The 12,630-nt window shown below is 52.7% G+C and overlaps 5 protein-coding genes across 5 annotated transcripts; 2 read left to right on the top strand and 3 right to left on the bottom strand.

Annotated features, from left to right (window-relative positions):
* Positions 1–348: 348 nt before the first annotated feature.
* Z519_10647 (uncharacterized protein) lies at positions 349–1,495 on the top strand (the record flags this gene model as incomplete). Its single annotated transcript, XM_016768363.1, has 5 exons — positions 349–380; positions 437–868; positions 947–1,059; positions 1,098–1,375; positions 1,475–1,495. The coding sequence occupies 5 exons, from the start codon at positions 349–351 to the stop codon at positions 1,493–1,495; spliced, it is 876 nt and encodes a 291-aa protein (XP_016615270.1).
* A 541-nt stretch (positions 1,496–2,036) lies between these two features.
* Z519_10646 (uncharacterized protein) lies at positions 2,037–3,244 on the top strand (the record flags this gene model as incomplete). Its single annotated transcript, XM_016768362.1, has 2 exons — positions 2,037–2,730; positions 2,781–3,244. 2 exons carry the CDS (start codon positions 2,037–2,039, stop codon positions 3,242–3,244), a joined length of 1,158 nt encoding a protein of 385 aa, XP_016615269.1.
* Positions 3,245–6,259: 3,015 nt separating this feature from the next.
* On the bottom strand, positions 6,260–6,826 carry Z519_10645 (uncharacterized protein; the record flags this gene model as incomplete). The annotated part of the gene is made up of 1 exon (XM_016768361.1): positions 6,260–6,826. One exon carries the CDS (start codon positions 6,824–6,826, stop codon positions 6,260–6,262), a length of 567 nt encoding a protein of 188 aa, XP_016615268.1.
* A 1,945-nt stretch (positions 6,827–8,771) lies between these two features.
* Z519_10644 (uncharacterized protein) lies at positions 8,772–10,227 on the bottom strand (the record flags this gene model as incomplete). Its single annotated transcript, XM_016768360.1, has 2 exons — positions 8,772–9,984; positions 10,058–10,227. The coding sequence occupies 2 exons, from the start codon at positions 10,225–10,227 to the stop codon at positions 8,772–8,774; spliced, it is 1,383 nt and encodes a 460-aa protein (XP_016615267.1).
* Positions 10,228–10,751: 524 nt separating this feature from the next.
* On the bottom strand, positions 10,752–12,371 carry Z519_10643 (uncharacterized protein; the record flags this gene model as incomplete). Its single annotated transcript, XM_016768359.1, has 1 exon — positions 10,752–12,371. One exon carries the CDS (start codon positions 12,369–12,371, stop codon positions 10,752–10,754), a length of 1,620 nt encoding a protein of 539 aa, XP_016615266.1.
* Positions 12,372–12,630: the final 259 nt, after the last annotated feature.

Here is a 12,630-nt window from a genome sequence, read left to right as displayed (position 1 = left end):
CTGGCAGCCAGCCGTCATGCAACCGCCACAACTGCAAGTCTGCCGTTCTCTCTCTCTCCATGTGTTCCGCATTCCCTCTTGGGCAAAGGCCTGCGGCTGAGCGGGCTGGGTGGCCCAAGGTTTTTGGAAAATCCACTCGTTCAACCCTCTGAGGACCCGGTCTAGAACGGCTGCGCTCGGCTATTGCTAGAACTGGCGCTCATCGAGCACGAGCCGGTCAGTCAGTGCAAGGGAGCGTCCTGACACGATGGGAGAAAAGACAAATTTCTCGGCCGCACACCTGAACTCGCAATTCCTCTACCTCTACGGACCACCGTTTGGTCGGTTACACCGTTGAGACGCTCTACCATGTCCAGAATCTTGAACTGGATCATCCTGCTGTAAGTTCTGGATTGTCGCCTCTTTATATCGTCACGAGACTTCTCATTCCTCTGAGGAACCAAAAGGTGGTGCCACGCGGCTGGAAAGGAAGTACATTGCTCTTCAGCACCTTCTGCGCCATTGTCCCGACCCTCAATCTCGGTGTTTTGATATGGGCGGCGGCAAAATCCAAAAACGGCGTGTCAGGGGACTACGGCATCCTCGTCCTCTGCGAAGGCCGCGGTTCCCATCAATGCTCGGGCATCCAAGACCTGAACAAGTGGGCGCTTCTTTTAATCAACTTGCTCAGCACGATCCTGTTGAGTGGGGGCAACCATTGCATGCAATCTCTATCGGTGCCGACGAGATCGGACATCAACTCTGCTCATAGCTCGGGAAGATGGCTCGACATTGGCGTCCTGAGTATTCGCAATCTTAGATGGATTTCACGAAAGCGACTGCTTTTGTGGTTGCTGCTTGGGTTATCCTCTCTGCCTCTACACCTCTTGTGTGTTTGTTATATTTCCGTTCTCCCGTTCGTTTTGTTGCTCAAAAAGTTCATTTCTCTCTCTCTCTCTTTTCACAGCTACAATTCTGCCGTCTTCATATCCACCTCCTCGAACAACTATGCCGTGTTCATTGTCGACCGCACCTTCCTCGAATCCAACAGCACAAACGGTGTTTTGACGACGTCGATGTGTCCTACATCTTACGCTGTGGCATCCAACCCGCAGGAGCCGAGGGCATGCCAGCCATATCCATCCCTGAATTTGCCAGCCAGCTACACGACGTCGCCAACTCCAACAAACTCGTCAACTTGACCACGGAGGAATGCAGGACGGCCTACATCAAGACTTTTCAATCGTCGTATCGTAACGTCCTCCTTGTCTCCGATTCCAAGGTCGGTATTGATGTTGTCGACAACGGCTCCTCCAACGTGGTGAGCTTTCTGAATGCGGAATTTGTCTCGAATTTCAAATGCGGAAAAACCCAGGCCTTCGCGCCTGGGCTTGTTGTGAGTTGACCTTGTCTCACAAAACCACGTTCCATATTTTACAACTTTCCGTTCCCGGACGTCCTTAAGTGTCAAGCACACACTGACAATGATGGCTAGTTATGGATGGAACAGCTATAGGGGCGGAGGATTCGTGTGACCTACCGTGTGACGATCCGAAGATCCTCAAGCAGACAATGTCCAACTCCACCTGGGCTCCATTGGGGCCGCCAGTGCAGTATTGTCTCGCCGAGCCGTCGCAGGAGCAGTGCAGTCTGCGGTTTAGCATGGATATTGCGATCTCGGTCGTCGTTTTGAACTTGGTCAAATTGGTCATGATTTTTTTGACCCCCCTGACAGCGTTTGTGAGCAATGACCCTCCTCTTCTGACCATGGGCGACGCCGTTGCTAGTTTCTTGGAGAACCCCGACCCTACCTCCAAGGTAATGTGCCTGCTCAGTGCTTCGAAGATAAAGAAGATGGGCAGGTCCCTGTTGCACCAGCCAGCAAGCCAGAGGACCGCACTGTATCCCAGAAAGGTACCTCACCGGTGGTCGAAAGCCGTCAGCTTGCGGCGATGGGTGATTATTTTGTTTCTCTACATTGCTGCTTTATCCGTTGCCGCAGGCTTTCTCGGTCGTGGAGTCACAGCCATAGTCGGATCGAACTCCCTCTCATCGTTATGGTCGATTGGACTCTGATCCAAAACGATGCCATGCTGCGGTCTAGCAGATCCGCTCTCATCACCAGCGTTGTACTCGCCAATATACCGAAACTGGTCCTCTCACTCTTGTATTTCACCTACAACGGCCTGTTCACGTGCATGCTCCTCGCCAGCGAATGGAACTCCTACTCCCTTCGCCGCAAAGGTCTGCGCATCTCCTCGGCGCGACCCAAAGGCGCACAGCGATCGGGATATTTCCTCCAACTCCCCTTCCGATTTAGCATTCCACTGCCCGTGGCCAGCCTGTTGTTTCATTGGCTGGTTTCCCAGAGCATCTTTGTCGTCAACAACTCCATACTCGATTACACCGGCTCGCCCACTGCCTCGTTACCGGGTACCGTTGGTCATCTCGTGACCTGCTCACCCATTGCCATCATTTTTACCATTTCTCTGGGTGTGCTTCTGATAGTGGTGCTCTTGGGATTTGGATTTGGCGCGAGTTTCCGCACGGGTATGCCCATTGCCGGGAGTTGCAGTTTGGCCATTGCGCCGGCTTGTCATTCTGGTGGATCTTGTGCACAGGGGGACGATGGTGACGAAATGTCAACATCAACGCCAACATCACAGCAGCCGCACATGTGGGGAGAAATACCAGGCTGTTATCGTGACGACGATATGATAACAAGCACACAGGCGTCTCTGAGACCGAAAAGTGTGGATCCCCACCCCTGGTAAAGGCCACCGGGAACAGCGCAGATTCAGATTCAGATTCGGAGTCGAATTTGAATGCGTCTCTTCTGCGCAAAAACCCGACCTGTTTGACTGTCACCCAGTCAGGCGCTACTGACATATCCGGACAAAGCCTCGCTTCCAGACGAAGTCCAAACACGACACGCGTGGCGTTGATGGGTCATGATAACGACACTCCCAACGACAACGACAACGATGAGGCTAAAGAACCAGAGGGCATAGATGGATATTTACTCCGCCCTCGTCCTCGCGGAGACGACGACGACGACGACGTGATGCCTTCTATCGAACAGACGGAAATGTGTATCAGTGATGTTATGGGAAAGGCGGACCGATCCAACATTGATGATAATACCATTCCCATTCCCATTCCGCGACATGAACCAGTTCCTCCCTCGTCAAATGAGAAAGTTGGGCACTGCGGCTTCTCCGCGGGGCCCGTTACGACGCCCGTCGAAGGACGGATTTATGCTTGATTTGATATCTAATGGAGATGAATGAATAACAAGATGCCGGAGGCGGAGTGACGCAGGAAGAAGTACGTTACGTAGCGCGACGATGATGGCGACGACAACAATGACAACAAGGAGGACGAGGAAGGCGGAGCAAGAACACAACAGCCCTGGATGGTGGGTGAGCCGGCGTGTACAAATCCGATTGTTAGAATACTACGTACTATTGACGACCTAAACTGTTGCCGCGAATATGTTCTTCTGTTCCTGCTTTCTTTCATCTTCCTCCCCACCCACTCCCACTCCGGCTTTATATATAGAGAGAGAGAGAGAGAGAGAGAGAGAGAGAGAGAGAGAGAGAGAGAGAGAGAGAATGAATGAAACTGAGACATAGGCTCACCGCCATGCTCTACTCTCCTGCCCTCTTGCCCTCTTGCCCGTGCTCAGTAAGTACATACATTGATCGCGCGGTAGAGAGGCTAATTCCTTGATAAAACACGACTTGGGGAGAACGACAGAGAGAGCGAAATCGGTGAGAATGAGAAACCCTGGAGCATCTTACATATCGCGTGCCTAACGTTAACTTTTCTTTCACGACCCCACAGCCAAATACTGAGCGACGCCTCCGCCTCGTGCGACCGTAAACCCGCTGGCTAGCCGTGGACACATATATCCTGGGACGAGCAAAAGCACCCGAGCCTGCATGAATCTTGAGCACCGCGGCGAGCGCCCCGGCATTTCTGTAGAAGTTGTTGGAGTTCTGGGTTCTGCTTTGGTATCTGGTGTCCTGGCCCAACGGGGAGGGTTGCGCCATACTCTTCGGGCTTGCCGCGGTCGTTGCGCAACTCGTTGGAAAACGCACCGACTCTGAGCGGCGGCGGTGCTGTGTCGTGAGGTATTGCTGGAGCCCTGGCAGGTATTGGTGCTAGTGCACTATACACTGCTGCCGCCGTGTCAGGCGATGATGCGGCTGTTTCAGGGTGGACAGGCATAGGATGGCTGTGTGCTGGCGCCTTTACTGCGTGAACACCCTCCAGCGAATCCTGCAGCATAGACATAGAATAATAAGCAGCCCTAACTCGGGTTACCCAAGTGTGCCTACCTCTGTGCCTCCAAGTCGTGCGCATCAATCTCGAATACATGTTGACGGTGACCCGGTCAATAAACATCAAATCTAGCGGGAAGGGAAGATTGCAACCTAGGATGCAAGCCGGCATGCCGAACCTGACTCCCGGTCGGAAAGGTCAATATTAGTCGTTCTCAGGACTGACGATGTTGAGAGGAAACCGGTGTGACCTGTACGGTCAATGAAAGATGCTTGAGAAGCAGTGAGAAGTTTGGTTGATTGCGGATGAGCTCAGTATATAATTTCTTGCTGGACATCAGTAAATCGGGTGGGAAAAAGGCAAGGCTGATGATTGATGTGCTTTTTCAAACATCGTCACGCCAAGTCATCGTTCTGTACTTGAGCATCCATCTACCAGGGCTGCTGGAATGTTTGTCGTGCCATTTCTCGTGTTGACAGCATCCAGCTCGCCGTTAAATTTCCAAATCGGGCCACTGTGGTCTGGCCGGTAGATAAAACGTGAGTGCCAAGCGCACACTTGGCAGCGCTGCGGTTGAAAACCAGGAGTCGTGCTGGTAAATTCATTTTCAGAGAGTCAGAACGACAATGGACCATACCCCTAAAGGTCGAGGTTAGGCGAATGATTTCGCAAAACCTTGACTATCGAAGATAGAAATCTCACTGGCAGCGCCTTCTCAGCGACAACCTCCCTTTCCTCGAGCAGATGGTTCTAGAAATATTTTGCCGGTGTTGAAGGATATCGAAGCCGTCAAGATTCGGCTGTGGGGCAAGCATCGTTCCAATACACGAAGCGAAGTATTCGATGGAGTAATTTCCGGTTGCAACGATCCTCGACTCCGCACATCCGCATTGAACTGTTTTCTGAGGACGGAGATGGGTTTGCGCCCGGGATAGTAGCGAAGCGAAGGATGATCTTAGAGAATATACTCGTCGTCGTGCGCGAATGCAAACTGGTGGGCGACGACAGCACAGGAAATGAAGCAGACGCCAGAATGTCTCCGTGGCTTGAGCTTTTGAAGATGTGGACGCACCGCCGTTCGCCATGGGCTTTGGGCCCTCTTCCGCGTCTGTCTGCTACCGGCAGCTTTGAGGGGGATTTCAAATTGGTCGTCCGTAACTTCGCGAGCATGACATGGCATGAGCCGTGAGCAGAGGCTGACAGAAGAGTTTAGGGGGTTGAAACGAAGAGCCTTTTTGTACGAGGTGTGTGTCCTTGAAACGTCATCTCCCGCTGGGCAGAGAACTGATTCAGAAATCGAGATGGATCCAGTCAGTTCCTGCAAAGAAGCCCGCGGTCTGTGGGGTCAGGTCAGATATGTAGAATCGACTCGAGTCTCGCTTACCAGACCAGACCTACAGTGTGCGCCATCAGACGAAAAGTGTCAAGGAAATAGTAGAACAAAGAGAGCTGTAAATGTTTTGATTTTCTGATTCCGGTACATTGGTATGTTGGTAGTGGTAGTAAAGGTGTGACTAAGGCTACAGGTCCGCAGCCGCAGGAGGTATTCTCCAGAGTAAAAGCCGTTTTGATATGTTGCAACATGGCCGCACCTGAAAAGGTTCTTGCTTCCACGGCTCTGATCCAACTTCCCCGGTACATTGATACCTCCCCTCCATGGAGACCAGCACAGTATATTTGACCAAATTTTCGAAGCAGAGCCTGCCATATATTCTGGGTATGTTGAGATCATCAGCGAAAAGACAACCAGAGCACCCAACGCCGCTAAACCATCATTACAGTCGGGCCTTGCCAACGATATCCCCGTGGTTCTCCAGCGCCCGAGCTTCCAATCAAGGCACAAAATGCAAAGGTCCCATTCTTGGACGAACGTTTCTCCAGTCACATGGTGGACGAGGTATACAACCTAGTCGGAGCAATGTACCGCTCATTAAAACAAATATGTCGGCGAGAATCCAGTGACGATCAAACACCAGCCCCTAGGATGACCGATTTACATCATCATCATCATTCTGGTGGCTCGCTTGCTGCTGAAGCTCGGTCGAGGGGAGCTCTCGCCGCCGGCCCAGGGTTTGTGGAGGAAAGGTTGACCGTCGATGTTATCCCAGTGAGCAGTCTGTGTCGTGGCGGTGCTGCTTCGGTTTGGGTTGAAGTGGGCCTTGGGAATGGGCATCATGTCAATGGTGCTGCCCCGGTACAGTGGTCCCATGAGGCGATCCTTGACCGACTTGTTTCGTCGAGGCATTCCTGAGTTCTGAGGCGGGTTCTCGGCGAATTTGTCGGGTTTGTCGGTGCCATCCTCGTTCTTCTCGCCCGCGAGAATGGCGCGTTCTTTGTTGAGGGCGGCTAGATGTCGAGAGCGGCGGAAATGGATGATGAAGAAGGTGATGAGGCCCACGAGGAGGAGGGCCGCAACAGCGATACCGACACCGAGACCAGCTTTGGCACCGGTGCCCATGTCGCGTTTATAAAGGTGTGATATGGGCGAGGCGGAAGTTCTGGAGGGAAAAGCGGCCAAAAAGAGGGTGAGGAACGCGGAAGGGTATTGAAAACGAGCCATGGTGAGTGACATGCGTCGGTATGATCAGGAAAATGAATTGGATTTGACGATTCGTGTGGCGTCTTCGACCAGCGAGAGAAGCTATTCGAAGGAAAAACGATCAGGTTGTTGGGAGGAATCGAGGTGTGAAATTGGGAGGAGTCGGAGCGGTCTTGGGGAGGGCGAGGCGGACGGAGTAATATGCACAAAAGGGGAACCAAGGCGGACCAGAGCCTGTTGGAAAGCTGGACAGAAGGATGTGACGGAGTTCTGAAGGATGTCAGTCAGTTGGAGGTAAGTAAGCACTTAAGGAAAAGATGCAAAGAACAAGTCGCGGACAAGAGAAGACGCAAGACGCAAGATGCAAGAGCGAGACGCGGGTTTGAAGTCCAAGTGGTCGCTGGCGACTTTCAGCCTGCTCTTGTCTCTGGGGCATCCAGGGCTGAAGTGGCACGACAAGCGGCCAGCCGCCAGTATTGAGCCACCCAAGCGTCCAGCACAGCTTCGGTGACACGGACAAGCACCCCAAGGGCACAAAAAAGGAGATGGGCCTAGCCGAAAGGAGTTCCTCCATCATCTTCTGAAACGTTGGAGAATGCGAGTGATTGGAGGAAGCGCCGAATGGAGCCCGCCAGGCTCAGGCTTGTCAGGCTTGTCAGGCTCGAGAATAGAAAAGACATTTTCTCAATAACGAGAAATGGCTGACTGGCTGCCGTGATTGGATCGCCGGGGCCATGACACCGTAGCCAGGGCCATCCTTGACCTTGGTGGCCTCTGGGGAAATTCAGGTTTTGGATGGACACGAATGGACGACGGACATGATCAGCTGGTGGGAGTGCTAGCAGCTCTTGGAATTTTCTTGTCGTTGTCACAGGCAAGAAAGACATGTCCGGGGCGCTTGAAAAGGATAGCAGCAAGTGGCTGCGGTGCGGTTGAGAATGAGAATGACAAGAGACCAGAGAAAAGAAAAGTGAAAAGTCACGAGAAGTCACAGACTGCGGTGACTGCGGTGACTGCGCTGTTTCAGGCCGCGTCGTCCTGGCCGCCCTCGTCCTTCACTTCGACCCCTTCAAGCTCCATCCGACCAGGGCACAACCTTGAAACCCAGCTGCCACCATCTGGCACCATCCCACTGCCAGTGCCACCACTGTTCTGTCCAGCTCGTCCAGCGCCCGCCCGCTACCAAACGCCGCATTTCCACTTCTCCATCCCGCTCCATCGGCCCTTTCCTGTTCCTGAACAATCAAGGAACGCGCTACGGACTTTTTCCACCAGTCTGTCCGACTGGCTGCATCGCATTCGCACGAACACCGAGTGCCGGCCCTAAACCTTGCGTTTACCTTGCATCTACCTTGCCTCGCCGAGTTGCGAGACTCCTACGCTAACCTCCCTTCCTCACCCTTGCCAACAAGTACGCGGACTTACGAGACCGGGAACTCTATTTTCCCCTGTGACACGTGATGTGAATGGACCAGGAAAAAAGATCAAAGGTCGACTATTGAGGAAAGAGATCGTGGGGCTAGGGAGCGCATGACAATTCTTGCATCCCATGGAAGAATACGACCTGAGAGGATCAGAAACTGGAACATTGTGCTTCACACCCAGTCGATTGTACAACCCACCACAATTCCCCCCTTCCACGACATTGTCCCGCCGCAGCACAATAAGTGGGAATTGCCCCCAACGCTGCTCGCCTGACAAAGGTGGTCCATGTAGCCAAGACAGGGGAAAAAAAGCACAGCCTTGCGGGCTGTTTCTTTTCAATCGTCGCAAAAGAACAGAGTTCGAGACCTGTCATCTAGAGATGGAATCATTCATCATCCTGCTGCATACAACGAGGCTGTGCCAGGAGATAGCAGTGGGAACATGTACTCCGTACTCCCTGCAGAGCACTCCCGACCCTCTCCTTTCCCTATCGAAAACGAATGCTCCCCTTGAACTCCCTTTCTATTGTCACCCATTCGTTCTAGATATCCCCGAGCAAGAAGCTCAACAAACTCCCCACAGTAAGCCCACCAACGAGCATCAATCCCATGAAACCTCCAGCTGCCTCCCTCTCTTCTGGCGGCACCCACTGACCGGATCCCATCATGCATTCACTACCCAAATACCCATTCGTCAGGCCAAAAAGAAACTGCACAATGATCAAGTAGAAGAAATCACTCCTCACTACCCCACCCTTGTTCTTGATGTTGCAGAGGAAATATACTGGGATGAACAGCAGTCGTGCCATCGATATGCAGAAGAGGGCAAATGGATAGTGCGTGAGGGAAATTCTGGACCACAGTGTGATCAGCCGACCTGCTAGGTCGCCTATGTTCCATAGTAGGAAGGCTATAGGGATGAATATTGCCGAGTCGATATTGTTGACAGACTGGATCGACGCCGTAAAGATAGGGAACACCATCGTGACCGCGAAGCAAATAAAGACCGCTGCCGCAAGGAAGGGCATCCTGAGGAAGAGCGTGCCTAGTGGCACCGAGGGCCGTTCCTTGATGGGGTCGCCCGAATCCTCGTCCCTTACTGCTGCCGTAATGCTCTCCGTCGTCAATGCGTTCCCTTCGGACGCTTCGTCAGCTCTAGTCTTCGCTGCGAACTGGTGAGCCCGTCGTCTCGCCTCTCGTCGCAGGAGATAGAAGAAAGCCAAGAGCGCAGTCACTGAGATCACAGTGGCTGTCAAGAAATAGACCAATGCTGAAGTGGGAGATTCGTCGGCCGTGTCTGCACCATCACCGTCCTTCTTGGCCGGGACCACCAAAACGGAAATAATCTGCGCCATGGGTGGCAGCACTCCAGCGATACCTTGACCCGTCATGATCCCCTGTGTATATTCGCTTCTCCCAAATCCCGATGCAAACGAGAACAAACCATTTTGGAGCAGGCCTGTGGAGAAGCTGGCTGCGAAGATGGCCACAAGGAGAAAGCCAAAATACACGCCTGGGGACGTGGGAACGAGCGTTGACAGAGACAGCACAGCAAACACCGCAGTGCTAATCATAAGGGACAATGATATTCGCTTCGGATATGACGCCCCCTTTTGCAGTTTAGTCAATGCTATCATTGACCCTAGATTCGTGACCGTCGACACCGACACCTCGGCAGCTTGGAAGTGGTTCAGGATCCATGGATCTCGACGGAAACGGTGCTGGAAGTAGGGGGCCGCGGCGAGGAACATGTTCCTAGGGGTTTCCCTCGTCAGTGACACACTGTTCCCAAGGCCAGGGAGCAGCCGCGTGGACTTTATGTACATACCAGGCCCATAGCATCGCTATCCCAAGCAGGAGAAAAATGACGTATTCAACCCATGAAAACGGTGTCGCAGTCACATTATCCTCATCCGCTCCGTCTTGTACACTCTCGTCATCTCTTTCCGCGTCGCCTCGGATGGGCTGATATTCCTGCCGTGAACGAAACAAGCCCATGTTGGACAGTTGTGGAAGCTCGAATGGAGGTTGTTCAGTGGCAGTCGTTGACATATAGGAGGACGGGCACAGCCGTCAGAGGGGTCAAGTCGTCGGCCACTTCATCTCACTCCATCTTGCGTCGCGTGAACTAACCGGTCCAAGTCATGCGTAGGTCGGTGGCGGTCGATGGGAGTCGGCGGGGAATGAATAGTACAAGTCGTGTGACGGACACCCTGATGTACGTGTACTTGTTACTCCTTGGCCGAAGCCTGTGAATGACGCATCTTCGGTCAAAGGGGGCCGGCCGAATTGGCGTTCGCCACCCCCAAGCGTCCGCCCGAGGCAAACACGACGTCCTTAATAGCTCTTCGACTTCTCTGTTTCAAGCAAAACCGCCTTGTGCAATGAAAAGACTATACGATGAAAGGAGACGTTCAATATTCAGCTTTGTCATTACTCATCGCACATGCACTTTGCGGCAACTCCCCATCCCAGCGCCTCGCTATGTATTTGAAACAAAAAGCCTCCCTCTGGTGGCTCCTCTATTCTTCCATCTGGGCTTTAAAGGCCGCCATGTCAGCTGGTGCCAGCCAACCCCTCACCGCCGCCGTCGTGACGAGGCCGTCTGCACCTACCGGCAACAACGCCGGTTGGACGTTGTTGAGGTAAGTTGACACCTCAGTCAACTTGGCCCACAGCTCCATCTGCAGGTTCTTTGCTGTCCTGCTACTGCCTGGCAGGCTGGCCCCCCTGCCAGCAGGGGTCCTCGTCAGCATATCCGCCAGCAGGTATCCGAGCCAGAACAGGTTGGATTTTGGCAGGAACCTCTCGTACTTGTTCCTTGCCTCATATTCGAGTCCATCAAGTCTGGCGTTTTCTTCCACTTCGGACTCAACCAGCCTTGCCCACTCTCGGGTTCGGCAGTACGTCCCCCACTGCCGTTTATCTTCCTCGGTTCGTGCTACGTATGAGTCTGTTTCCCAAAACAACATTGGGTCGAAGACGATGAGGCCGCTTTTACTCCCATCGCCGAGCTTGGCTCGCGACAGAGTGTAGTCGATGACGGTGATTTGTAGATTTGACATTCCCAAGACGACTTCTGGCCTCTTGTTCATGTCCTCAATGAGGTTCTGTGCTGCATCAATCGGACCGTCTTTGGTTAGAGGCTTGAAGCAGATGTTTCCATTGTGCATATCTCGGTGTTCGAACTCGATTTCTCTCTCCGCGAGAGCGAGAGTCATGGCCGTTTTCCAGAAGATATCATACACCTGAAATGCTGACAGAGTTTTGAGGCGATAGATTGGCTTTCCGGCGTCGTTCATTTCCACGATGGCATAGAGCTGTTGTGGAGAAAAATCCTTCAACGGGTTGGAATGGATGGCGGAAACCGGTCTTGTAGCTTTGAATGCGTCAAACGCTTCGAGGAGGACGTCTGGGTACTTGCCGCTGACAATGTGAATGCCCCGGCAGCGAACAAATCCATGCAAAGCGTCGACTGATTGCATGAGTCGGACTTCTCGGGTGATTGATTCCATGTCAGCGATGTCATTTTGGGCCTCTGGTGTGAGCTTGAACGGGATGATTTTGACGATGAGACCGCCTCGTTTCTCCAAATCCTCAGCCTCTGTGAGGTCTTTTGGTTGAAGTTTGAAGACGTCGGCATATGATCCCTCACCGAGCTTTTCGCACAGGTATTTCTTGCCAATGCTTCGACCAAATTCCTGGAAATCTTTGACTCCTTGTTGTTCGATCAGTGACAGCAGAGGTTCGAGTTGGTGAAGGTCTTGTGGTGTGAGGTTCTGCAAGTGGCGGTCAATTTCCTGGAGTTGGTCAATGAAACCGTAGAGACATACCGCCATTTTCCTGGACGATGCATCTTTCCGACGTCCTCGAGGCCGGGGGTGATGTTCAATTGGTCTCTGTTCGAAAGAAGGAGTTGCTTCGGGTAGCGGTTGCACAGGCGTTTCTCTAACATCGTAATGGAGTGATAGTTTCTCCATCTTATTAGCAATGTCGTTCTCATCTCTCCCACCGCCGAAGAGATCAAAATGCATTGCACGTCTCTCCGCGGTCTGAGCCTTCTTCTTGCTGTAAGTCTTGTCATTGCGACGGATTGGCCGTTGCTGGTTCTTCAGCTCACTCAAGGCACTGAACTCCGCCATTGTTCACCCAAATTTCAAGAATTTGACAGACAGGAAAAGTGTGAGACCGCTTATTACCAGCCGAGTAGTGTGAACGTGAATGGTACGTCCTCAGACTAGTCCAAAAAGCGTTGGCGTGGCGGTTGCTCTGAGAGACAGAAGCAGCGAGATTTCATCCGAGCGGTGACGAACAGGAAATGTGACTCGCCGCTTTTAGACATACAGCGTGTGCAAGGGAATCCAGACTTTGTTTTGTATTCAAAATTCACATGCGACATCC

This window comes from Cladophialophora bantiana (assembly GCF_000835475.1).
Source record: "Cladophialophora bantiana CBS 173.52 unplaced genomic scaffold supercont1.19, whole genome shotgun sequence".
Taxonomy (NCBI): Eukaryota; Fungi; Ascomycota; class Eurotiomycetes; order Chaetothyriales; family Herpotrichiellaceae; genus Cladophialophora; species Cladophialophora bantiana.
This window is presented reverse-complemented; position numbering and strand designations above follow the sequence as displayed.